The sequence below is a fragment of the Ambystoma mexicanum genome, chromosome 6q, assembly GCF_040938575.1.
Source record: "Ambystoma mexicanum isolate Mex_15411 chromosome 6q, UKY_AmexF1_1, whole genome shotgun sequence".
In the NCBI taxonomy this organism is placed as follows: Eukaryota; Metazoa; Chordata; class Amphibia; order Caudata; family Ambystomatidae; genus Ambystoma; species Ambystoma mexicanum.
The window spans coordinates 1,470,318,635-1,470,344,920 of NC_090937.1; the positions used below are offsets into that span (position 1 = coordinate 1,470,318,635).

Sequence of the window (26,286 nt, forward strand, 5' to 3'; positions counted from 1 at the left end):
CCAAAGGGTAGTTATTACAGCTCAGAATATTAACCCGGAAGATGCAAAGGTGATAACAACAAAAATGGAACAAGCCCTGTACACAGGAAGTGTGATGCACAGTAGTGCTTGATGTAACCTGCAAATCTGGCCCTGGTGAAGGCGACTAATAATGAGTAGATGTGGCTGAAACCAGTTGACCCATACAGTGGATATCGTAACTTGGAGCGATACCTCTACTCTTTTTCAATTTTTCAGGAAAATAAACAACCTGCCTATTTTTATATATACATGCGCTATAGATGCCCCAAAGGGAACAGCAAACGAGAGCAAATAAAAGCTCACTTCACATAAGGCATGGTAAGGTCTGTCTACTGTTTCCATTATTGTGTTTCACCACTAGTTAGCAGGTTAGGAAGTTTGTTGTAGACAACATTTAAGGTAGAGGGATATGCATAGTGTGTTTTTCAAGGTAGGAACAAAGAGAAAAAAAAAACTATAGACAAAACTAAAAAAGTGTGGTCCAACGTTGTGCTGGATAGGTTCCTGTTCTTTTTCTTTCCAATATCATAGATAGGCAGCCCATCACCACCATCCGGGGCAAGGTATAGATCACCTTAGGGATAGTTCGTTCTACCTGTCTTTTTCGTAAGAAAGCACTGGTGCGCCGGATGTTTGGCAGAAACGGTATGTTTGTGGATTAGCTGTCAATTTTTGTGTTAATAGTGAAGTGAGCTGGTGGCAGGTCCTGTTCACTCTTTTTTAGCTCTCCTCTATCTAATATTGGCACTAAATTAATTGCCACATCACCTACGCATACGGGCTCTTGCTGAAACAAAGATAGCTCATAGAGGGCAATTTTGTAAAAAATGTCATTTACATGCACGGCCCGCCAATGTTACCACTAACATGTTGTTGGGCCCACTGCATGGAATTCTAAACCTTCACGAGAGAAAAGGTAGAAGGAAATGGTAAAGGTGAGGCAAACTCGCATGTACTCCTTTATTTTGAAAAAGTAAACGGCGCCTGCAAATATGCCTTGTAGGCAGCGTTTACTAATAATCACCTGTAAAATCGCCTGGTTTTAAGGAAGTGGAAAACTGAGGCGGATTCCACAGGAATCCATTTGTCGCAGCCTGCATGAAAATCTCATGCAAGCGTACAATGAGACGCACTGACGAGAAAGTGGTGCAAGGCAGAAATCGTATCCCTCCCAATATGCGTCTCTCGTTCACATTGTCACTGCCTCAAAATGTGGCGATGCATTAAATAGAGGTGGGAACGAACTTTGCCTTGCTTTTCAGCTTCCATTTAACATGTATCCCATACACAATGTTGCTGATAACGTCAAAATCCATAGGTTTCTGGACCTTCTGTCAATATCTGTACTGAGATGGTAGCAGAGAGCTCGAGTTTGTGACAAAGACAACATATGAAGCTTTCTTTGAACGCCTGTTAGCGTTAGATGGTGTTAACATCTTATACCATCCTCGAAGTGCCACTTAAGATATGACCATGAGTATGCTTAATGTTCACTGGCCAATAACACCAGTAGCCCTGCAGCCTATTAACCTTCTTTATAAAAGGGAAAACACATAAAACAACACAACTGTCATATTCTAATAACTCACTCAAGACACATGTAGTTCAGAAGTTCTATTTTCCCCATTGGCAATATGTACAGCTATTGTGAAAAAAGAACAAACATGCAGCACTTAGTGAATAAATCTTACATATACACTTAGCAATAATTCACAAAACCATAATTTACAATAACATCTGAAATGCAGTGATAAGTATTCTGGCCTGCCAGATACATCAAACAGATACAAATATGATTTTTAAAATAAGACATTGTTATGTGAGATGTAGATTGACTGATATAATATAGCAAAAACGTCAGTTTGTTCAATCCTCTCTTATATTGCAGACACTGATTGTGGTTTTCTGCGCAGTGCACTCTTGGACCTGTATGTAAATAGACAGTAGAAAAATATGCACTTTTTATAATCAGTTGTACACTTTGCAATACTGTCTAAAGTTGGAAAGCAAGTTTGACATTTGTGAAACGAATTGATGAACTAAGATGACAATGTTATAATTTCTTGGCTGTAACATGGATTTCATGTGCTAAGATTATGCAAGGTGGCGAGTCAAGTTGGGGCAGGTTATCGCCATACATGGACATTCTCAGGTACATAAATATTGTTACGTGATTCTCAGTCGGTGTCAGGGTCACAAACCTCCATTGGTTGTTTCTGGGTATACACAAGTAGAACAAAAGAGACCAGTACAGAAAGGAGGCATATACACTCAACCATAGATGCGAAAATACTGGAAACAAAGACATACATTGGGACACACATTTGCTAGGCATATTTCAGTAACTTTAAAGATGTTCCTGGTCAAAATGAGTTGCTGACATATTTGTTTAAGACACAGCCTCAATTGTGTGAGTGCCATAGTGGCAGTTCAATGGCGTGGTAGGTGGAGGCCCCGGGAAGAAGGCTGGTACGTTGATTTATGTTGTGGTAAGGAACACAGGAAATGGCAAGCTTCTAATCAAATTGGTGTATAGGTTGCAACCATTTTAATGCTTCCCGCACTGTCACATTAATATTTTATTAGATGAGTTCAGGATACAGTCAGGATCATGGAACCTCCATTTGCATCATGATTTCCTGCTAGTCATGGAATACAGATGCCCTAGTAAAGAAATCCCCTTGTCTATAAGAGATACACACTATTCTGTAGGTGTTATACATGTTTAGGCTCCTTACTTCACCCGTAGAAAATACAATTGGCAAGTAAGCACAGCCGAGAATCTGAGGCAAAACCCACAATATTTTTAAGCCTGATGAAAAACAGATGACTATTGATATCAAGCTTATCAATAAAGGATCATTGTTCACTAATACATACCTTATTGAACACAACACCACAACAGAAATGATTGCTATAAGCGACTGGCATGCATGCATTAACTTTGAATTGTTTGAAGTGTGTGGGGGCGGGGGAACATGATTCGGGTGGGGGGCACTCTTAAGAAGGCAAGTTTTTAGGTTGATAGAATTCCAAGAAAAGACATCAAGGGATTGGATAATAACAAGAGGACATTTATATTTCTTTCAAACTACTGTGTTTCGAGGAAGCATTTACTTTCAATAAAAAAGGTTTTGTCGCACCCCTGTGTTTAAAAAAATCAATATTAGGACTATTTTGATAGCAGGCTACATGAGAATTTCCTCTGCTATTAAAATTTGACTGGATGCAGAGAGATTTTTTGAAACTCTTACCATCAAACAATTAACAAAATACTAAAGACGCAGGCCCTTATATACATGCACAAATCATGGTACAATTTCTGTTTGTGTTAATACAAATTCTTCTATATTCACCTTTGAAATGTTCATGTTGTTCTCTTTTCCCAGACTGCAATGGCTGTCTCAACCTGATTGACTTCTAAAGACTTGTTACTGATATCTTTCATCTGCAAAGATAGTAGGCCCTTCATTGCTCCACTGACCGATGACAGCAGGTCCCTCCCAGGCTGTCTTTGCCTGCTCAATATAATCATGAAAATACTATTTGATGTGGTCAGATGCTAAAGCAGACATACTTCAACCCTGGGATTGCCCCGGGTTCTGCCATCAGAGACTTCTAGCTGTTGCTGGGTAAACTCTCTTCATTCTGATCTTGTCAGGAAAGTAAATCCTTTTCTGTGTCACCACCTTTACTGGTTCTAGAAGAAGGCAAGACTTAGCAGTTAAATCGGGTCCCATTAACAGAGGTCAGTAGATGATGCTTACAAGCACCACCTACTGCAGCTATGTTCGCAAAAAGAGGGGAGGGACAAAGTGCCACTTCTAGGGTGCCACTCATCCTTGCACCAATGGCTATAGAATTTCTCAGACTTAAATCCTTTTAAAAGAATGTTGATATCTTTCATTCAGTTACCGCAGAAGAGTATTTATGACATTTGACTCAGAATTTACTTTTGGGGGCACAATCAAACTCAAGGGCACAAACATATCAGCAACGACAGAAGAAATTGAAAGTTAACTCTACACAGGGAAGCATTTTGGATGCATGGTTTGGGTACTACTACACTGGCTGGACTCAATGATGAGAGAGGACTAAGAACCCTGTTAGGAGGCGGCAGTCTTGGGATGATTGTGGGGCCCGAGAAAAGAAGCTCTGGAGCAGCAGATAGAAGAATTTGCCCTGATAAAGGGCCGTAATGTAGGTCCGAAATGCATTGGCTTATTTTTAGAATTCTGCTTATTCAATAATAATAAACTTTGATAATAAAGAAAGCCACAAGAAAAATTATAAAGGACTACTTTCTATCTGCATAGATTTAGTTCCAATTATTTCTGTTTTCCAGCAATATATGAAAAAGTAGAAAATTCATCAGTAGTTTTCACTACACAATTGGCGACTCAAGGTCTGATGGGAGTTTTTTCATCAGACACATTCTTTTGTCTAGGAATAAGGAACCCAAACCAGTGATGATAATGATGACAACACTAATTTCATATTTAGCTTTTGCAACAACACTGGTCTTCATCCAATCATTCTTGGGGCTGCAGTGCCACTATACATCTCATTAACAAATCAAGTCATCATACAATGTGGGCGAAAGTAGTACTAATACTGGTCGTCTTTAAAAGCTGGCCATTCTTGTTACCTCCCTGTCATATGTGGCAGATGTTTTCACCTTTCTTCGAGCAGTTTAGATCAGACACGCTTGAAAATTATTCTATTGTTTGGCGAGATCATTGTTTTGGCATCCCTAAACAGCATTAGTTTGCCATTCCTGAAGGGATTTAGTTTGCTGGCCTTTGGAACTGGGTGGCTTTGTCTGAATCTGTATTTAGATGATCTTGTGTTTTCTCAGCTTATGTTGAGTTTGTCTAAGATTGTCTTTGCTAGTTTTGTCATTATGTTGTCCAATGTATACACCACTTTCACAATGCAGGGAGATCTTTTGATCTAACAAACACCCATTCTCACTCTGTGGAAGGATTTCCCAAAATGATGGTCTGTCCAACACTGGACTTCCTTCCTTATCTTCTTCTTCTGTACATGAGTGGTTTCACTCTTTCTGGTCTACCTTTTCTATAATCTTTTATTGTCCCATTAGGAATATGTAACAGAGATCGAAATTCAGATTGGATAAGCGGGAGATAAAAGCAGCTCCTGGGTATCCAGCATTAACTAGTGAGCAGGAGCTACCACTGAGGAACGAGGAGCTAGTACAAAGCGTTCCGCAAATCTAACTTCCACTTAAGATGCAAACCTATAATTTCCATTCATTATGATCCTTTGCACTTTAAATGCTGTATAGATGCATCATAATATTTATCGATGTATCGATTGTCCCAAACGTACAGTTAAATTTACATAGGTGTGTTTGCTCGGCATCAGTTAGTCTGGGAAGCCACAAGTAGCTTCTGCTAGTGGTTTGTGTCAAGCAAACCAGGATCTTCCTGGCTACAAGCAGGAGCCAATTAGCTCCCATCTCCCCTCAATACAGAACCCTGTGTAACACTTACTCTTTTTGAGATACACATGGGGGTATGTTAGCCTTTTGAAGCTTAATATTAACACACACATTTGATACCTTATGGCTGTGCTTGCTTCTGGTTACCAAGTCTTAGCTTTGGGAGTACCCTTGATTTCCCCCTATCATCCAAGCTATTTATAATCAACCAATGCTTCTAATAACTTTCTGGCATTATATCTAAGGGTCCTGCCTCTCGCAAGAGAAAGTATGAGAAAGACGAAAAGAAGTGAACAGGAATTTGGTTCCAAGTAGTAATTGTACAGTGCAAAGGCCAATTTATGTATCTTATGCTGAATATATTTGTGAAACAGTAAAACTTGTAATTCTTGATTGGTCCCCTTATCTAGGGATATTGATCAGCTGACTCTCTATTCCTTTTGGCTTTGGATAAAGTGAACACCTTCACTTTATTTTCCTTAAATATAGAGGTGGTAAAAAAAAAGTATGTATTCCTCATATTATTAGTTCTGCAAGTGTATATTCGACACTGTTAAATTTGCATGCAAAAGGATGAGTCATGCCTTGGCTTTGGTGCACAGGGGATATGGGACACTGGCCCATGGCTATGGATCCCAATGCCATTTCCATTTGATCAGGCCTGGGTATGACACAGGCAAGACCGAAGCACAAAGGAGATGTCTTAATTGCTTTGCAAGCAAAGGCAATAAAACTGTCTTCTCTCTCTCTCTCTTTCCCGGTCTCTGGCACAATACCTGGAAGAGACACGCCAACCTTTGTGCCCGTTTTCTTAAGATTCAGAATCAGAGGACAGCATATATCCTGTCCACGGTCCTTTGCTTGGATTGGTGTGGGGGAACATACATTACGAGATCCATGTACATAAAATAGATCCAACATGTTCTCACCAGGTTTGCAAAACTTCAGATGCTCCTCTAGAATCTCTGGAAGAGTTGCATTTGAGATATCATTTTCCATTCTAACCACATCACTACATTTTGGTTCTTGAATAGGTAGTGTTTGAGGAGCCAAGTTTTTCAGTTTATCTTTTTGATATTATTAAAGAGTTACTTTAGTCTGTCTTTAGAAAATATTATACCTGTGTGCTGGGTTTTCAGTGGATTTATTAGACTATTGTTTCCTAGAATCTGACCATTGTTTTGTAATAATAACTAGGTACTGTTATGACAGACGCCCTAAGTATTATAGTGTTCGTTGATTTAAGTTGTACCCTGGTTTTTGGCAGCGGTAAGGATGACCGTCTTATCCATTTCTTTACATTTGTTTTAGGATATTCATAACATTTTAAAGCACCACCTGCTGTTCAGACTCAGGCCGTTTTATCTTGGATTTTAAAGCTGGTCACCTTAATGGATCTTCTATTTTGGATTTCTTGTCCTAAACCTTCTCTCTCTGTTAGGGCACAGGAGGTTTATATTTATATGATATTTTGTATGCTGATCTTAGTCAGAAGAAGCTGTCTTTCCACCTTAATCAATCAGTAACTCTTCTAAACCTTTTCTCTTAACCTCATAGATCAGTTGGAGAAATCACGCTTTAATCCAGATAGGATGCAAGAACTGCCCTTCAGACTAGTACTAGATGATATCCTAATTTGCTGAATTCTCTCTTTCATAAAAACATTTAATTAAAATGTAACCACAACTGTTAATATAGCGCTGCTGCCTTGCTCCACCGGGGCTCTAGAGGACTCTTTTCCTACTTCCTGTGATGAGAAATCTCGCTGATGAGGCAGCTGATTTGTCCCAACATGTGCTCCATTGCCATGGATGCAGTCAGGTGGATCCACAGGAGTGCCCCCTCCAGGGACACAAATTATATACTTGTTTTAAATATTACATGAATTTAAATGAGTCCTGCACTCCTACAGATTTACAGAGGTTAGCGCTGTTTACTCAAAAAAGTAGTACCCAATCTAACAATTCAGCTAACTAACTTAACAATTTACTGAGAGTGTGTCTGCCTTTACAAGAATATTCAACAGGGTGGTACCATATGTACCCAACAGTAATCTCAGATATAAAAATTAAACATATTCAATGCACTGATTTTCACACCTGTCTTCATCAGATAGTTAGCAAGAAAGCAAGAAAGTATACCATAAGAACAACCTGATTGGTAGGTAGCTTCTAAAACTACACTGAAAAAGGTGGTTGTTTCCCCATAAGAACAAAACAAATCTGAAATCTTACTTCTTTTTTTACTGTGGACCTACTAGGGTTTAGGAGAACAGTCAAAATGGTGGCACCCACAGAGGAACACACATAGTCTGAGGTCTAACAGTACATAACTCCTTGTTTTGCGAGGGCCCCGCCTCTTTTCATATTTTCAAAATGGTGGCACCCACATACATAAACAAAGTAGGCTGAGATCTAATACTATGTAACTGCTAGAATCACTGTGAATGTCTTGCCTCAGTAAGAAACTAAAAAAGCAGCAATAATCGAACATTAAATATGACAGGAAATCCCATCATCGTCTCCGGACTGGCATCAAACATGGTAATCAGCAGAGATATGTACATCAGAAAATCATTATAATCCACAGAATAATAATTCGGTGAGCAGTAGTGATACGAGAATGTTTAAGAACAACTCACATGTACCTGGCATTCTAGCTACCTTCCCTAAAATATTAAAAATAAATGTCCACCAAGTGGAAGAAAAAGAACTATATACATGGGGCTGATCTAAGAAACAGAAACACATTTCGGACTTTCCTGAAATTACAGGCATTGTGTAAACCAACACTGTGTAAACAACCTGCATCTAAAACAGAATTAATTAAAACTAGTCAATCATAATTGTTCTGTGTGCAGAACAGTTTACCACTAAGTGTACATGTTCAGGTATTCACATTTCATTTTGACATACACACATACATACTGTACAGTTACAATTGCTTCATTGAATAACACACATTTTTGCCAGAGTCTGTAAAACATTGGATCAGCTACGAAGTCAAGGCCTTCACTAACTGAGAGGTAAGGCAAGTCTCACAGGTCAACATTTCTACCTCAGCATTTGAAGGAAATAATAATCATGAATTTTACAGAGAAATAGAAGATAATGCTTTTTGTTTAATAACTGTGCCTGAAAAGCATATTTAAGTACTGTATTCATTTTCACACAGTTTGGCATAGTTGAGTGCAAACTTGTCTGTTTCTTTAGTGTATGTGCCATCCCCTTCAGAAAAGCAACAGCAAAGCAACTCCGTTAAGGGGTTTCTATTTCTATTTCTGCCAAGGTCTACATGCCCATCACTATATTAGTGAAGATCGAGAAACACAGTTCCAGCAACTATTTAGATTACGGCTGACTTTCTTTTTACACTGAAATGTGGATTAATATTGGAGTCCTGAGGAAGTGACTGTAGGAGCGAAACAAATGTCAACTCCATTGCCCTTTGTATTCTTTAATGCTAATACAAATCATGTTGTCACCTGTTCAATTGGAAAGAGTGTCTTAGTGTCTTTACAATTACCAAAAATACTTAACCTATACGGTTAGATATTCCGTGTGACTGTCTCTTCGTGAACATCTTTTCCTAAACTAAGAGCTACTGGATTCTGCGGTTGGCAACCTGCCACTGTAGAGTTATTAAAATTGTTTCCCTGCATGTGAGGGACACAACGCTAGTAGCACAACCTTTCCGGCCACATATACATATTTATATACAAGTGCCTCTTTTTTCATTTGGCTACAAGATGTCAGTCTGCCACAATGGTGCACATAGGGTGAGGCCCTCCAAGCGGTTCCACTTGTCGGGATATCAGAACTGAGGATTTTTCTGGTGAACTGTGGATGATATAGTTACTAATTCAGAGTTTTCACTTACATACATTCCAATACATTATGAATGAATACATTTACAAGAGTGTTGCTAGGGCTGTTGGGGGGCAAGCTCTGGCTGCCATCAGGAGTTTAGGATTGGCTATACATCCAGAAAATATGGCTTAATTGCACAGGGAGTGTGTGACAATACAACACTTTGTCTAGGATGCCAAAATCCTGCAATTACCCTGGCCATTGTACAACTGGCTTCAAATTGTGTGTTCAGTATAAGCACATATTGATTGATATTTTTTTATTTATCTATTTATTCAATCTTATCGCATGCTTGGGTGAAACCTGTTTTACTATATAAATATAAAACCCGTTCTTAAACTTCACTCCTTTTAGCAATCTATAATTTTGAGTAAGTTAAAGCACCACATAGAGCTTTGTAAGAGGGGGGACTTTGAATTCAGCATGCCAGGCTAGTAGGCCAATTTTTTGGTGGATATAATCCTCTGGCAGTGAGCGAAGATGACTCAACAGAGAAGCCTTCACATCTGGCCTACAATATACGTCTAGTTTATGGCAGCTCTCCTAACATGGTCTTGCCTTAATTCCCCTCACAATGAGAATCCTAATGGAATAGCACCACCACTTCCATACATCTGGCTGTTCCCAGACAATATTCATTTGCTGCTGCATCCTGCGGATGCATTTTGTGGTTTCTCTGCAGTCAAGACTTGATCTATTGGAAGTTCATAGAGATAGCACCTTTCCCAGGTGCACCGCATATGCAGAGAGCCCTCGTATTCTCCTGTGTATGTTTAAAGCCTAGAGAATGCTCAAGGCATGGGGAAACAATTGTAAAAAGTTGTTATAGCCTCGTCAGCCCACTACCACCCTCACCTTTTCCACCCAGCACTCCAGATCCCCCATCATAACCATTTGTTAGGCTCAGGTATAGGGTTGCGAAAATGATCACTTCCACACATCACCATCATAAATGTCTGGTGTGCCGCATGTCTACGGACAGGTGGAAACCGTGCATACGGACCACGACCCACAAAGGAGTACTGGATGACTTAGGGAAAAAAGTTCAGAGGAGAGCATTAGTTCATGCTTTTTTCCACCACATTAGACCACAGATAAATGAAGGTGATGGAGGTCTTCAACCCTAAAATTAGTCCATTCACGTTGTTGAAATAGCAGGATGGCTTCCCTAATGTTACTCCCTTTGAACAAAGCCAGTGCCTACATACTAATAGATAGCCCCCACACTCCAGTGCTTCCTCTAGGTTGTATCTGCTCTCAACACTTACCCCTTAAAATGACTGTTAGACGTGGCCCAGGTAATACTGGGTGCGTGGAAGATAATGGGGACACCGTTTTCCAGACCTGAGCATACCTTCAATAAATTATTGGTATCCAGTTAAATCAAATGTTTCCTTTGAACTTTACCACGACTACTATACAACTGCCTGAATGCATCTGATTCTTAAATAAAAGCCAAGTGGTATGATATGGCATTTTTTTTCATAATGTTATGGATTCACCCAGATCACTCAGAGAAGGGAGCAAGACATGCTCGCCAATGCCCCCCAGCTCCTAAATGTTTATGACCGAATGCACAGAGGAATTTAGTACAGCTCTGACACAACATTAATTCCTTATCAACGAAAATTACATTTGTATTTTGTTAAAGACACCCGGGGCAGAAATTCCCCTTATTTCTTCTCCCATTAATGTCTGCATCAACGTTCCCTTATGAACAGATCCCAGAAAAGAGCCACCCTCAGCTAAAACATATGGCAGCATATGGCAGCCCCGTATAAAGTCCATTATCCCTGAAACTCTGCTAGGCCGGCGCTTTGGTAACTGCTACTCCTGTGACTAGGTGCAATAGATTCGCCTCAGATAGACAGCCTCTTAGAAGAAAGACTGGCGTAAATGGAACTGCAGGACTGGGAGGAGCTCAGACGCCTCGATGAGGTCATCGCGTTATGTTTTACTGACGTCGGACTGTCGCACGCTTGGCACTACCTTGCTGCATTCACTTCAAGCACAAGTAAGTATGCGATTGCAGTCGCTTCTGTGCCTTCTGTCGCATTCAATTTTACTTGCAAAGGAACGCACCAACAGACTGCCTCTTGGGTTGTAATGCAAGGTGGGGGTTGTGTTTCGCATCAGTCATTCTATTAGTGTCTGGAGTAGTCCTGGTAAAGTGATGTGGTTTTACGTTGCAACATACCAAGGAGAGGCCTGTTACATTGCATACTCACTCCACCAATGTTACAGAAAGTTCAAAGGCTTATCTTTGCCGAGTTCTGCTCTTCATTCTTTTCTTTTTTTTCTCCATTTTCCAATAGAATTGAGCCACCTTTGAAAACGTCTGATCCAATAATCCTAATTTAACACACAGTTGTCTTTTCATTGGACGTGGGGGGGCCTTAAAGGGCTAGACTCGAATAACGGTTTGACTTGTTAAAAAATGGTTTTAATGAGCTTGAAACAGTCCAGTTTCTAACCGAACTGACTCATGAGCTGATTAAAATCGAGATGCACTTCACCCGATTGAGGTCATATGCGTCTTATATTGGCTAGAATACTAAAAGTGAACAGGTTGGAAGTGTTTCAACCAGTAACGTTTCTAGTTCCGGGTTGTATGGACATGCTTGAAGTGTGTCCAATGGCTCGAGTTATTAAAGTCAGTAGATACACTTCTTGTTTCCTGCTCACTTTCTAATATCCCAGAATTCAAAATTGATTTGAGCCAACTTCAAGTTAGGTTGAGCCAACACCAAACTCTTTTAAATTTGAAACATTCAAATCTCAGTTCTAAATATTTTTGGCTTTTGCTCCAAATCATTTGAGCTGACTCAAATCTCGATTGTTTAAACAGGTTGGAATAAATTCGAGGCAGCCCCATGATCCTTTATTTTGCACTTTGTTTTAAAAAAAATGTATTGTGAGGAACTTTCCTAATACAACTTGCGTAGCCAACATGCCTCAAGGTTTCCATTTTTTATTTTTGTCTTTTCGTTCCTATTTATATTCACAGTATAACTCTACAGAGAAGGGCAACCCTCTATTGGTCATCACTCTCATATTGTATATTGGCAACGTACCCTAACTGCATTGAGTGAAATCATAAACGGACAAAGCAACACTTTGGAAAACTAAATGGGACACATCTTCATGTTATTTCTGTACAGTGGCTCATGATCATACCATTAGAGTTTTCTATATGTACTTATATATGTGATGCTTTCTGTAATTTTGATATTTTTGTAGGCAAACAAAAAGTTGAGGGGACGTCGTATCTGCCATTCTGCGCACTCAACAAGTTTCCACCTCTCTGCTAGGTGATATGGCATTGCAAGTAGATCTTTTTTAAGGCTGTGAGCAGACATTCCATGGATCTTGCTGCTGATTGGCTCACATTGGTTCAGTTTTGGAGCTGGCGGTACTTTGTGTCCTGAAGCGAGGTCTGAGAGTCCTTGGTGGAGCCTGAAGTGACACAGAAAAGAGGAAAAATAATCAAATAACTAAATTGCACAGCTTGCACCACACGGCATCAGGCGACTGTCTTTTAGTGTATACATTCGTTTGATTCTTACAGCGTCCAAATTCACATTTAAGATCTGCTCACTTACTATTGAAATGTGTGGTTTAGAAATATGTCACTATTTTCACAATGACGGAGGCCACTGTGGGGGTGATGGACCTTCCTACTATGTGGGAATGTATGTATTTTCAGTAAACCAAAAGAGATCTTAGGGCAAATGTCACTACTAGTGTCCGCAAAACCCTTTTGGAAGAGTTAGAAATAAATAATTGCTCTTCCAAATGGGATCTAATTTCTTACAACATTCAACTTTATTATACAATTCAAAAACACAATTGTTACTCAAACATAATACACACCATACTTCCCAAACTGCAATTATTGAAAGTCCATATGACAACTTTAAACATCAATTCATATAGAAAATGAATTCATATGAAAAATGATACACAATTTATGTACTTTCTCCCATTGATTTGCAAGTCAATAATAACCTGGTTCTACACAGCGTCAGTTACGTGGACTCCTAAGTCAGGCTATGTTTTCTGGTAGCCCAATTTATACGTTTCTGTCCTGTATGGCTTGAATTTGCCGGACATTGATCAGGGGCAAACCTGTGTGTATCTCAAACTAAATTCTTGTGTAATCCTGAGGATTCCTACAGGAGAAAAGATACAATATTCTCTAAGTTACTGGTCTTACAAGTAGACCTGCCACCACCCCTCCCCAATGGGTATCAGGTAGGGTATTTTGACAGTATTTTTACATCACTGCGCTGTTTATAAGCGGAACGTGGCGGAAATTGTATTCTGCATTTTCAGTGAGGACTTCATCCACAGAAGAGAGGGTAAGATTTCCTACCAATAAGCGGGGCGATACAAATCCATACAGGGTCTAAGTCCCAAAGACATCAAAATAAATTACTGCTTTATGGATAATTGCAGGTCTACTAAGGGAACAAGTAATCTCATTTGGAACCTGACCTGTGACTAGGAGATTGTGAGCAGAAGTAAGTGATTAATACATATACGGTTGAGATGGGTATAGAAGGAAGAGAAACTATTTATTTCAAACTCTTCTAAGAGGGTTGTGAGGACAGTAGTAGTGACATTTGCCCTAGGACCTCTTTTGGTTTATTGAAAACATTTTTACAAATATGTCTCATTAAAAATAAAAAGAGGTTTCTCTATTATACTACATGCATTATTCAAGGATGCCTTATAATTGTAATATGGTGATTGTTCAATTGCATTGAGTCTCTACTTCTTTGCAATTTGAATGCAGTTCTCTTTATTTTGGAAATTGGTGATCCCTGGGTCTGACGTTTTGAATGCATATCTGAGCAAATCCTGTTTGAAAGGAAAGAGCTCTCCTGTATGGGAATTAGTTGAAAACTGCAATAGGCAGCTCGACATTTTGACCCTGTCACTAGAAACCTTGTTGTTGAACCCAGGGAAAGCTAAATTGGCTATTTGCTTGAATGACTGGATTGCTACTGGGAACCGACTAGGAAATTATAAACTATTTGAATACTTACATTTTGTGCAAAAACGATTTGGAATTGGGAAATTATATGTTTATACATTTCCAGATACGCACATTCAGAATTAATTTATGAAATTTTGTTTTTACGTGATAAATACTAACGAAATTAAATGTGTCCACTCAACTCCCCAATGATATAGCTCAGTGCAGATTCTGTAGAACTCCTGGGGTCATTAAAAATTCGAAACATTTGCTGCTACATTCTCCCAAATTATTGGCCCTGCAGATTTACATTTTTAGTGCATTTGTTCATAGTCTAGAAAGGGTTGATGTGAAGAACTTGTGGCTGTCAGTGTAGAATGGGGCTCTGTTGCCATGATCTTAGTGGTTGTGAGATTTTAAAAATGTTGGAAGCTTGGTACATGAAATATTTCAGATCGTAATTGTTTATTTATACAGCACGTATAGACAGGTGGAGTGCTTCAAAGCACAAAGATAATTTGTATTAGGTCAATTATATTGAATTATTTTTTGTTATGTACTCTATGGCCCTCATTACAAGTGAGGCGTTAAGGGTTTAACGGCGCCGTCGGCGCCGTTAACCCTTAACGAATAATTCACACTTTAACGCCTGCTTTTTGCAGGCGTTAAAGTCCAAGGCGCTAAGCGGCCTTGGTGCTAATTACGGCACCGTAATTTACGGTGCCGTAATTAGCGCCTTCCCCATCCCCATTATGCCCTATGGGGCAAAAATGGGAATGGGGAAGGGCAAATGGTGAATGGGGAATTACCACCCCACTCACCTTGGAATGGGGCGGTATTTCCGCCACCACCATGGCGGAATCCGGCATGGACCATGGTGCTAGTAGCACCATGGTCCACCGCCAGACTTGTAATGAGGGCCTTTATATGTCTCAGGCTCGGTTTTATGCCTAAAGAGCCTCTTGGTAAAAATTCCTTACTAGTTTCCACTACCAAGTTTAATCTTGAGCTTGGGCGGATAGAATAATCATAATGCCATAATTCATTCACTAGGGTTCTTCCCTTGTAGAGTAGTCATTGCTGGCAAATGGAGATCTTGAATTTTTCAAAGATTACAGGGCCTCATTACATGGAAGGCGGTGAGCCATGGCGCTATTAGCGCCATGGCTCATGTCGGTAAAATACCGGCACCGCCTTGGCGGAAAGGGGATTTACCGCCCCATTCCAAGGTTGGAGGGGCGGTAAATCCCCCTTCCGCCATTGCCCTTCCCCATTCCCATTTCTGCCCCATAGGGCTCTATGGGAATGGGAAGGCGCTAATTACGGCACCGCAATTTTGCGGTGCCGTAATTAGCACCAAGGTCCCTTAGCGGGTTGGTTTTTAACGCCTGCAAAAAGCAGGCGTTAAAGCACCAACCCGCTAAGGGACCTCGTAGTAAGGCGGTAATGGTTAACGGCCACCGTTACCATTAACGGTGGCCGTTAACCATTACCGCCTTCCGTGTAATGAGGCCCACAGTCTTTATGGCAGAGACTTGGTCTCCTGGAGAAACTTGGAAACAGATTTCCTTCCCCTGTAACTCTTTAACTGTTAGGATCATAGACCTTTCTCCTAGGAAGCTAAGGATGGTCGAAGGGATTTGTTATGGGCATCTTTGGGTCCTCCACTTTTGATCAGGTGGAACAGCATCCCGCTCTGACACCATATGTAAAGGTGTAGAAGGAGGAGACCAACACGCAGGTGACATGATTGTTGTTATATACCTTTGTTAATCAAAATAAAAGAGAAAACCTACCTCTCTCTAATTATAAGAGGGGTTTCCCTTTCCCAACCAAAATGCTAAGGATGCAGTCAGGCTGTCTAAGTAAATCAAGAGTTCAGCATCCTGTGTAAAAACGCTGCTTCTGTCCCTTATACTCATCACTAGACTAAAGGGGTAGTGGATCTTCTTAGCGCAGAAGAATGACCCCCTTCTTCTGGACAGTGTTTAGGAGTTTCAATTGTAGTTGGTACCTTTACCTGAGGGAATGACTCTCTACCCCAGGTCACAATCTTTTTCCGTGGTAAAAAACAAAGTTCCAAGTTGAAAGGTCAACAAGCAGCAAAGTTCTCAGTTCAACTCAAAAGGACAGAAGTTATAATTCTTTGGTGGGATCTTTAGTCGAGGGAATGCCTCCCTTCCCCAGTTCTCAATCTCTTTTTAAGGCACCAAATAATGCTCCAGATTAAAGTTCCAACTCAAACATCAACATTTCTTATTGCCCATAGTGTCTTCACTATTGGGTTCCTGAAGAATTGCTCCCTCTCCAGATATCTTGCTTTCAGTCTTTTCACGATGCAAGGGGAATTACTTCCTTCTCTTGGCCTTTTTCCAGGCTTGGTTTGCAGGACACCGTTTCAGGGGCTAGATCAACCATCACCTGGCCCTTTCTCAAGCTTGGTTTGCAGTTCACAATGCCAGGGGGTATGATACTCTTACCCTGGGCCTTTCTCATTCTTGGTTTGCAGTTCACAATGCCGTCAGGTATGATACTCTTCTCCTGGCCCTTTCTCAGACTTGGTTTGCAATTCACGATGACAGGGTGTATGGTTCAATTGGCTCACTCTCCTGCCAAGTGTTGCAGTGAGGAAAACATCTAATGTCTGAGGGGTCTCCGGCCCTGGTCTCTCTTGCTCTTTAGTTTGACCAACTTGGCTCCCACTCTTGCCAAGTACTGTCATGAGGAAGATACCCCATTTCTGCATGTGGGTCCCAGATCCTGCATGCTCTTCCATTACATTCTGACCAGCTTGGCTCCCTCTCTTGCCAGGTACTGGCATGAGGAAGATATCTCATTTCTGCTTGTGGGTCCCATACCCTGCTTTCTCTTCTGTTTTGTTCTTACCAGCTTGGCTCCTCTCGCCAAGTACTTGCACGAGGAAGATACCTTGTTTCTGCTTGTGGGTCCAAGTCCAAGCTTTCACTTCTGTTTCCTTCAGATCAGTGTGATGCCCTCTCTCGCCAAGTGCTGGCATGAGGATAATATCTCATTTCTATATGTGGGTCTCGTACCGAGTGTTCCAAGCTCACACCAACACTGGCATCTATTCCTTTACATTCGCAGGCCTCTGGATGCTCTGCTGATCCTTCTCGGGTGCTTGCAGTCATTTTATGGGCTGCTTGGGTGTTTCTCTGCCTGCCGACTCCGATTCCGTGCTTCTCATTCCTGGTACCGGCTCCCCATGCTGCACCAGGTTCACTCCACTCCACTAGGTACTTCGTACCTTCGAGACTAGAGGGAATCGTTCTTCATGTCTCGTTTGAATTTCTCGGGCTGAGCGGTCCTTCTGCTTTGGCTGCTGGTGCAGTCGTCGCTCTCCCCAATGCAGTATCTCTGGCTTCTCAAATTGTTCTGGAAGTCCTTTGTCAGTTTTTATCTTAAGCTTCTAGTCCCTCATTTGTGGAACTATAGAATGGTGATTACCATTCCACCAGGTATTCTTCATGGCTCCACGCCTCTTTTTCGTCTCAGTTGGAGTCCCGTAGGTTTTACTTGGACCATCTGTCCTATTCCTCTTCTCAGTAGAGGTCAGTCCTATGGCCTTGCATACATAGATGGGGTAGCTGGGTAACATGGAGGGAAAGGGATATGAGGGTGTATGGGAGGGGGCTATGTGTATGGAATACCGCGTCTCCCCTGTACCCAGAGGGAGAGTCTCTCCCCATGAGATCCTCCCACTGATTGCCACCCCCAAGAGGACTATCAGGTAGCAGACTCAACTCCCTGGCCTCATGGGAAGGGGCTTCCCCCTGGCAAGAATTGACAACATCCAACGATTCGTCACACCACACATGTTGTGAATTACACAAGCAAACACCTACCTTTGGGGTTCACATTGTATTCTATGAGGGGTTAATGGTGAGCAAAGTTTGAAAATGTGCACATGAAAATCATCTCAACAAAAAGTTAGTAATGTCAGTGGAAAAAACAAGGAACAAGCACAATATCACAAATGAATATTTAGGAGGCATGCATCGACTGTTAGACATCTGCAGTTTGTTGACTAGGTCACTTCCTGTCTCTAGGGTCACAATAAAAGCTCATGGCTGTAGATCTGCTGTGCTGGTTACATAAAACCATCTTAAACATTTAATATACTGGTTAAAACATAACATTTAGAGAAGCAGCAGATGTATGTGAATTGACCCAAAGTCAATTTTGAAAAACTAGTATCATATTGACACGCAGCACACATGCCAACAGGTTGTATGAATTTATATTTTTTCAGAACAAACTAAAGCATTTTCTCTGGTATCCATTTCTCCGATACATTTAAAAAGGAAATTTGATGAGTGAAATATTTAAAAATTTGAAAATCCTTACTGATGTATACTATTGTAAACTAAATTTAAGTTACTTGCTAATGTTTTGCTTTCAAAATGTGTTTAACACAAGTGAACAGCCTTCTAGCCATCAATGCGTGTTTGCAAATTAAACATGGTCAAAGTGCTCAAACCCAAACATACTCTTGGAATTCCACAATGTCCAAAAAATTGTCCAACAATACGAGTTTTTACAAAAATTTTTTTTATCTGAAATGGGAACAGAATCCAAATATAACCCAAATACTTTCCTTGAATGATTGAAGTGATATCTACAAAAGAAAATCTAAAGGTGTTCTTGGCAAAAGAAGTTTAACTGAGGAATATAGGTTGCATTTCATTTTGTTGATTTCTTTCAATCTGATCGATCCTTAATTTCTAACTATGGGCGAAAATACAAAAGGAGGATTTGAAATGTGGTCAATAAAATGATATTGGTTGTGAAAACTACTCCATTATAGCTGTGGTGTCGAGGTGAGTTCATGTCCTTGGGACACCATATTTCAAGTCCTATTTGTTTGTCTCACAAATCATTGGAAATAGGTGCATGAGTCGCATTCGCCAAAATGAAGGAAACCTGAAGATACTTGTTTGCTAAATGAAATACAATTGGTGCGTAATTCTTATCTAGTCATCCCCATCAGAGATACAGTTTTGCAAGCAGAAAAGTGGTGAATGTTGCCTGTCTTCAGAGAGAGCGGATCATTTGTATGCTACAGACTAAAACATTACAGGAGTTCTGTTTGATAGCAATGTGTTTTCAGGTACGGGCAATGCACAGTGATCCTACCTTTGATTGTTCTTCTCAACCCTGCTAATATGTTTGCGCACAGCTTCATTTCCTTTGAAGTCTTCTCCTACCTCCCTTTGTTTGGAGGGGTGCACGGCCTAGGCACCAGGGTAGCTATGGACAAGCTCCATGAAAGGTGCAGAATATTATTCAAACAGACAGCTTGAAGAGTGGCTTAAATTTAGGGTACGATCGATAATAGGGAACGGAAAGTTTCAAGGGAGTAATGTAACACACTGTTGGGATTTTGGTGTCGATTGATGCCATTGTTAACTTCCAGAACTACAACTCCCTAAATATGCAGTATTCCTAATTGCATAGGAGGGCAAAATAATTGGCCTAGAAAGAATGCAGTAACCATTAGGATATTATAAGGCATGCACAGGGTGAGCGTGTTCCTATTGCCGGGAGCTATGGCTCAATTGGAGTATATTACATCCGTAATCACTATCATGGGCTTCAGGAGTCTCTGAAAATGTCTCAGGGGCTTCAACCTGGTTGGGTTCACAGCCTCACTCGAAAGTTTGCGCTGCCTAACGGTTGCTCATTTTCAACTTGCATGTGTTGTCTCTAAGAGACCCACGCTACTCCTCACTGATGAGGCCCAACAAGGCTGAAACATGTCTGGGGATGCTTGTGGTCTCATGCAGAAGGGATGTGACCTAGCAGTTTGGGCTGGACTGCCCCTTTTGCGGCAGGACCAAACCTGATTTTCATATGGTCGTTCCCCTTCTGTAATGGGTTGGCAGGCTGAAAAACGATGGCCTGGAGGATTTCCCAGAGCTGTGCCCATGATTATAATTTATTCAAAACCTCTCAGCCATGAACTTTGGTTTTGGATGTGTTGTTTTGGCAAGGGATCCTGTGTCGTAACTTCTAGGCAATCCCTTGATTCACGTGGAGTTGCGCATTGTATTCTTGCAACCTCTTGATTCCTGTGTTTATAAAAGGCCATTCTCTCCTCTACAGTAGTCACCCATCTTTCTCCAATGTGGACAATGTTTATGAGAGTACCATATTTGGAATTGTTGGCTCTGTATTTTCATGCCAATTTTATTCTCACCCAGTCTCTGTTCTGGGCAGCCATGCTCATTTGAGGGCCCTGCTGTGCCCTCAACATGCGACTCGTGTCTTGGGTCAAGCTCTGGACCTGGTGCTCCAGTTGTGACACCCTCTCTGGTTGATATGGGGGTCTTGGGTCAAATCGTTGATGCTCTCGGGAATGGTAACTGTCCCTTTGCCCAGAGTAGCCTTGCTATGGAAGGTTTCCCTGGTAGCCCTCCATCCTTGGCCCCCCTTATCCCTCATTTGGGGGTCTACACTCCTAAAATCAGGAAGAGAAAGAAGGATTGTTCTGAATCTTGTGGTTCAGAGGGTACCTGGGGAAGAAACTTAAACTAGATGGTGGAAGATTACTACCCTCCTGAGGGAAGTTTGGCGGGAAGTTTGGAGAGAAGTTTGGGGGAAAGTTTCCTGGGGCCGTACTTAAATGATTGGATCCCCCACCCCTGAACCGGGGGAGTCCATACGTACCCCAAGATGTTCCCCTTATACCTTGGGCTAATGTAGTTGTCAGAGTCAGGTGACACATTTGTGCGGTACCCTGTCTGGCTACCACCTGCTTGGGACTGGTCAGAACGTCGTCTCTGCCTCTGGTTTGGTTTGTTAGCGGGAGGTGTATTTTTAGGCCGCCCTATTTTCTAGGTCCAAATTGGGGGTATTCTTCACCTCTGCCACCTTGGCAGCAGCGGGATGTTGGTCGGTTTGGGATTTTTGGGGGAATTCTTATTTTCCACAGGTTTTTGGATCTCATAGATCCGGGTAGCTTGCTCTATTACCCAGGCAAGGGTCCTTTCTTCGTGGAAGCCCCTAACCAGTTGTGTCATTATGTATTTAGGGAGGGCATGGAAATAGGTGTTAATGAACTCCCTACTGTTTGTGCGCACCCGTCTAGCGGTTTGGGCAAATGCCCGATTCAACTCTTGGACAAACTCACTCTGTGCCTGATCTTCTCCGCACTGCAGGTTGTAGGCCGCCTCGCGAGCCTCCTGGGGGTTCCGGTACAGAGAAGTGATTCAAGATGGCCATCTTATAGCTAGACCACTTTGAATGATTCTGATCCTCGAGCCCAGCAAAGAAGCTGGAGTATTCTGGGGAGAATGTCCACTTGGAAAACTCCATTGAATTCTGGTTATTTTTTATGCCAAATGACATCCTCATCTGGTCATACAGCTCCAGATGCTCCCAGACTGCGTATTTGGCATTTTTATGGTAAAGGGTAACGAAGTTTCTAAGGGCTTTTAGTCTAATGGGGTCTTTTACCAAAGTTCTCTTTTGTTTGGCAGACTTTTCTTCCGCTGCACCTGAGTCCATTCGCCCTCAGACTCAGAGCTGCTGTTATTTGAGGTCCCGTCCCTATTGTCTAGGCACTCCCTGATTCTGTGAGAGTGGGAGTCTCTCCCAGAATGAGAGAGCCTAGCCTCTTCTCCCGACTCCTCCCTCCTTCTGTGGTTGGTAACGGGTGGAGGTTTTCAGAATGCTCTTTTGGGGCCTAAACTCAGACTCTTCTTTATCCGCAAAATGGACCAGATGGTCCCTTTGTAGCTGATGTCCCTGCCAGTCTAACTCCCTGATTTTCTCTTTATAGGAGTCCTCCTGGTCAGATACATCTGCCAAAATATTTTTGAACCCAAGCAGTGATGCACGTCCATTAATCTCTGATGGGGCTGGCCTTCCGGCTCAGTCATGCTAGACCTACTTAAGTCCAGCTGCCTCATGGTTCCTGGTTCTTGTGAACTCATAGGTGTGAATTTAGCAGTGCCTTGTGCATACAAGGTGGTAAATTGGCTTGAGACCCCTGGTACAGAGAGCCCTACACCATGATTAGGGGCTGCCCTTTCATTCCCTACCAGTCCGGGGTTCCTCAATGCTTTTTTAAACATAGCACACTCCTTCTTTAATTGCTCTCTCTTTCTCAGCCCTTATTTCTTGATAGTATGCAAAGGCCTGATATTTGTTCTCTGCTATCAGGGCTTGTCTGGCTTCTATGACCTTACCTTGCGCTACTACTTGGCCATGGAGTCCCCTGTTCTCATCACAAAGGGTCTAATTTTTCCTTCTGTGCTTCTTGTATTGTCTGGTAATACTCAGATCATTTCTCTTGCAGGAGACTAATCTCCTCACTCTGCACATTGTGTGTCTGTATTGTCTACTCTAGGTCATATTCTATTTGTCTCATTTGCCCGATTAATTTTTCATTCTCAAATTTTAGGTCAGTCAATTCCTGAAGACATGACTCGCCTTTCTCCAGGTCTGCCTTTAATTGGCCTATTTCCTGGCATAGGGCATCTTTTTCCTGATACAATGTGCTATTCTGTTCACTGAGGTTATCTCTCTGCTGTTTTATAGCACTCAACTTCCGGCGTTCATGGTCAAATCCGTCTTGGGAATGGACCTCTTTAATAATTAACTTGCTATTCTCCTCTTCCAATTGCTTGATCTGATTTTGTAAAGTGCACATATCCTCTAAACAGGCTCTATTGTACGTCACTTGTTGACTCCATTTTAATTGACTCTCTTTCAAGTTCTGAACCCCTTCTTGGCACTCCTCTTTTAGTGCAGATAAATGGGACTCTCGGTCTGAATAAATTTGTTGCTGTGCTGCCAACTCCTACTTTAGCTGCTGAATGCTGTTTCCCAATTCTAACTCTGAATGTTGGCTCTGTAGCACATTCTCCTCTGCTTGCCTTAACTCACTCTGTGTTTGATTTAAAAGCTCAGACTTATTTTGCACAGAGGTTACACTCTTCTGGTACCTTTCTTCCATAACTATCATGTGGAAGTACATATATGCAGTGAGTTGGACCATTTTAATTTGCTCATATTCGATGTTCTGCCTCATATAAAACTCTGTCAGGTCTTGTTGTAACAGGCCACTGTCCTACCAAACATCCATATTTATAGGGGTCACCTCTTGCATCATTCTTGATTGCCAGACTTCATGTTTTTTGCCCATTCCCCTCTAATGGACAATTTGGATAGGAGGTGCTGTCTAGCCATGTTAATGTCCACAGTGCTCATTGAGAAGTGTGTTCTACTGCTGGTGGGTTATCTATGCAAGGGCAAAATGTCCACAATGCTCTTGCATAGTTTATGCGTACAATATTTAATTTTGAGACACAGCGCTGATACCTAGGGTACCAGTTTTTGGATGGCGCCTTTACAATGCAACCCAGCTTTCTATCCACTAAATGTAATCAATACCTTCAATGGGTAGTCTGCTGTGCTGCACTGCCACGGGTGAAAACACTTTTCTCAGTCACGGCACAACCCGCCACTTTGTTACAGTTTATCACACGGCTCCCGCCAGCCAGGGAACTCCTTCCCCTACAATGAATGTGGCGCACAATAAAACACTTTTTATTTTTAATATACTACAGATTCTTTTTTTGAGTATGCCTCCAACTGGGCTTGCACCCAACCACCACAAACACCCTGTGTCACAATGGACTATGAAGCAGGCCGGTGTGTATTAATAAGTTATTTATTTCTTTATTTATTATTTAATGAAAAAGGAAAATCAACCAACTGCACAGCCACCAATGGTGTGGCAACACAAAATGTAATAATCTCTACAAAACCACCAGGTTAAGATATACCATTACAGTTAATTCCGTTTTTTTAATGGATGAACAGAAAAATAACCATTTCCCACAAAGTGATAGCATCAACAGTTAAGCACACCCCCTGCAACAATGGAAAAATGGGTTTCAATGATTCAATACTACTGCTATGGGACAGCACACAAGGGGACTTCAGGCGGCTTACACTAGAGGACAAATCGGGCTTCAAGAGAGACTAGCTAGCACACTTAGGAAATACGTTTTGAACACAAACAGCACATGAGAAAGAAAATCAAAAAAATAAAGGGAATGCAATTCAGAATCTGTGATCAGGGTATGATAGAGGAAGAAGGGTTGAGTAGGAAGAATTATATTTGAAAGATGAAAAGAAAGATTTAGAAAAACGAAAAGGCAAATAACATTAACTTTTGCTGGAGCTGGAAATGACAGGCAAGCTCAAAACCATAAAAATGAAGGAAAGGCAATACCAAATCCGAGCTCAGAGCATGATAGAGAAAGGGGAATACTTTAGGAAAATCACTTTTTAAAGGATGAAAAGGATTTTTTGGAAAAACTAAAATACAAATCGCACAAAATTTTACTCGGGCTGTGAAGTGACAGGCAAGCTCTGAGCAATGAATAATTAAGGAAATGCAACTCGAAATCCACACTCAGAATCGGATAGAGGAAGGCAAATACTCTAGGAATAATGCTTTTTAAAGAATGAAAAGAAATTTTAGAAAAACGAAAAGGAGAATCACCTTAATTTTACTGGGGCTTGAAATTACACACATGCTTCAACAATGAGAAAGGCACATAGGCAAATCGTTTTTTGTAAAAATGACAGTGGCAGCTAACAGGCAGGCTTTGGGCAAAGGGATTACTCATGGGAACAACGGTTTGGGTTTGATAGGACAGATGCAAATAGGAATGACACTGGCAAATGAACATTTGTTTAGCAGGGCAAAACTTAGACACAGGGACACATTCGATTTCCAGCTCACAATGGGAATAATTCTTTTGAGGCAACATCTTAATGACTATAACAATGAAATAAAAACACTAGACGAGGATGGTTGGTTTCGAATTTTCATCAATCCAGATCTGTGAAACTCAATGAGGGAATTAATTGATTTACTTACAAAAATATGAAGTATTTACACAGTCAAATGAGGGGTTTTCAAAGGAGATATGCTAACATACAAAGGTAAACAAGAGATTCCTCTATGGGAAGATGACTGGATTACACTGGCAATTTGGGGTTTTCAATGGAGAAATATGAAATGCACTGATACCCAAATTGTGACAGGATTCTTTGATTCCTCCTTCTTGGGTGAATTACATTGCTGCTGGTCCATTAATAGGCCCCTTTCCCCATGATTCTTTAATTTTACATGAACCAAAAGAAAACGCCAGGCCATTTTTGTTGCAGTGTTGAAATTCTTGCCATTCATGTGAAAATAAAAGCAAAAGTCAGGCCGTTATTGGTTGCAGTGTTTAAATGGCTGCTGTTCATGTAAAAGGGACTTCTGTTTGGGGCCTTTAAATGTACCCCACAATATGTATATCGGAGTAAGAGTTATTTCTCACAACCATCCAGAAAGGGGAATTATTAGGTGTTACATTGCATGGCATATGTTGTGCCCTGTTTCCCCATACAAAGCTTGATGGGGGCCAATTCGGATGGGCATTGCTAGGCTGACACGCCCAATTACAAATCTCTGTAAATAGTTGAATAAATAGGTTTCCAAAATTCACTTTTGTGTTTTGTATCATATATTTCCCTTATAGTAATTTTTAATGTGTTGTTAATTCCCCAATTCCGCCAGAATAATTTACAATGTGTTGCTAATTCAAACACTTTTCGTAATGCATCTGGATATATGTGGCATCATGAACCGAAGTTTGTAATTTTGAAAGGTCTGGAACAACACAAAAGCCATTTTGTTACACTGTAATCCATGGAACCATATGACACACTGAACTAAGCCCACGAAAGCCCACGTGCATAGCCATCATTTAAAGGGCAAACACATTTCTTGGGCCAGGGGCCTAAAGGGAATAGGGATGCGATGGTGATATTCTGTTGTGACTGGTGAGCTCCGCCACAGCCAGATCTTGGTTCTAGACCCATTCATTCTCATTTGGGTATAATACAGAGGTTTATCCAGGAAG

General features: G+C 41.2%; 1 protein-coding gene across 4 annotated transcripts in view; it reads right to left on the bottom strand.

Annotated features, from left to right (window-relative positions):
• Positions 1–1,622: 1,622 nt before the first annotated feature.
• The window catches only part of REEP1 (receptor accessory protein 1), a 560,779-nt gene continuing 536,115 nt past the window's right edge, over positions 1,623–26,286 (bottom strand). For all 4 annotated transcript variants that reach the window (XM_069632177.1, XM_069632180.1, XM_069632178.1 and 1 more), the window contains one exon: positions 1,623–12,810. In XM_069632177.1, the coding sequence (XP_069488278.1) occupies positions 12,739–12,810 (72 nt within the window). In that variant the 3' untranslated portion in view covers positions 1,623–12,738. The remainder of the gene's footprint in view (positions 12,811–26,286) is intronic.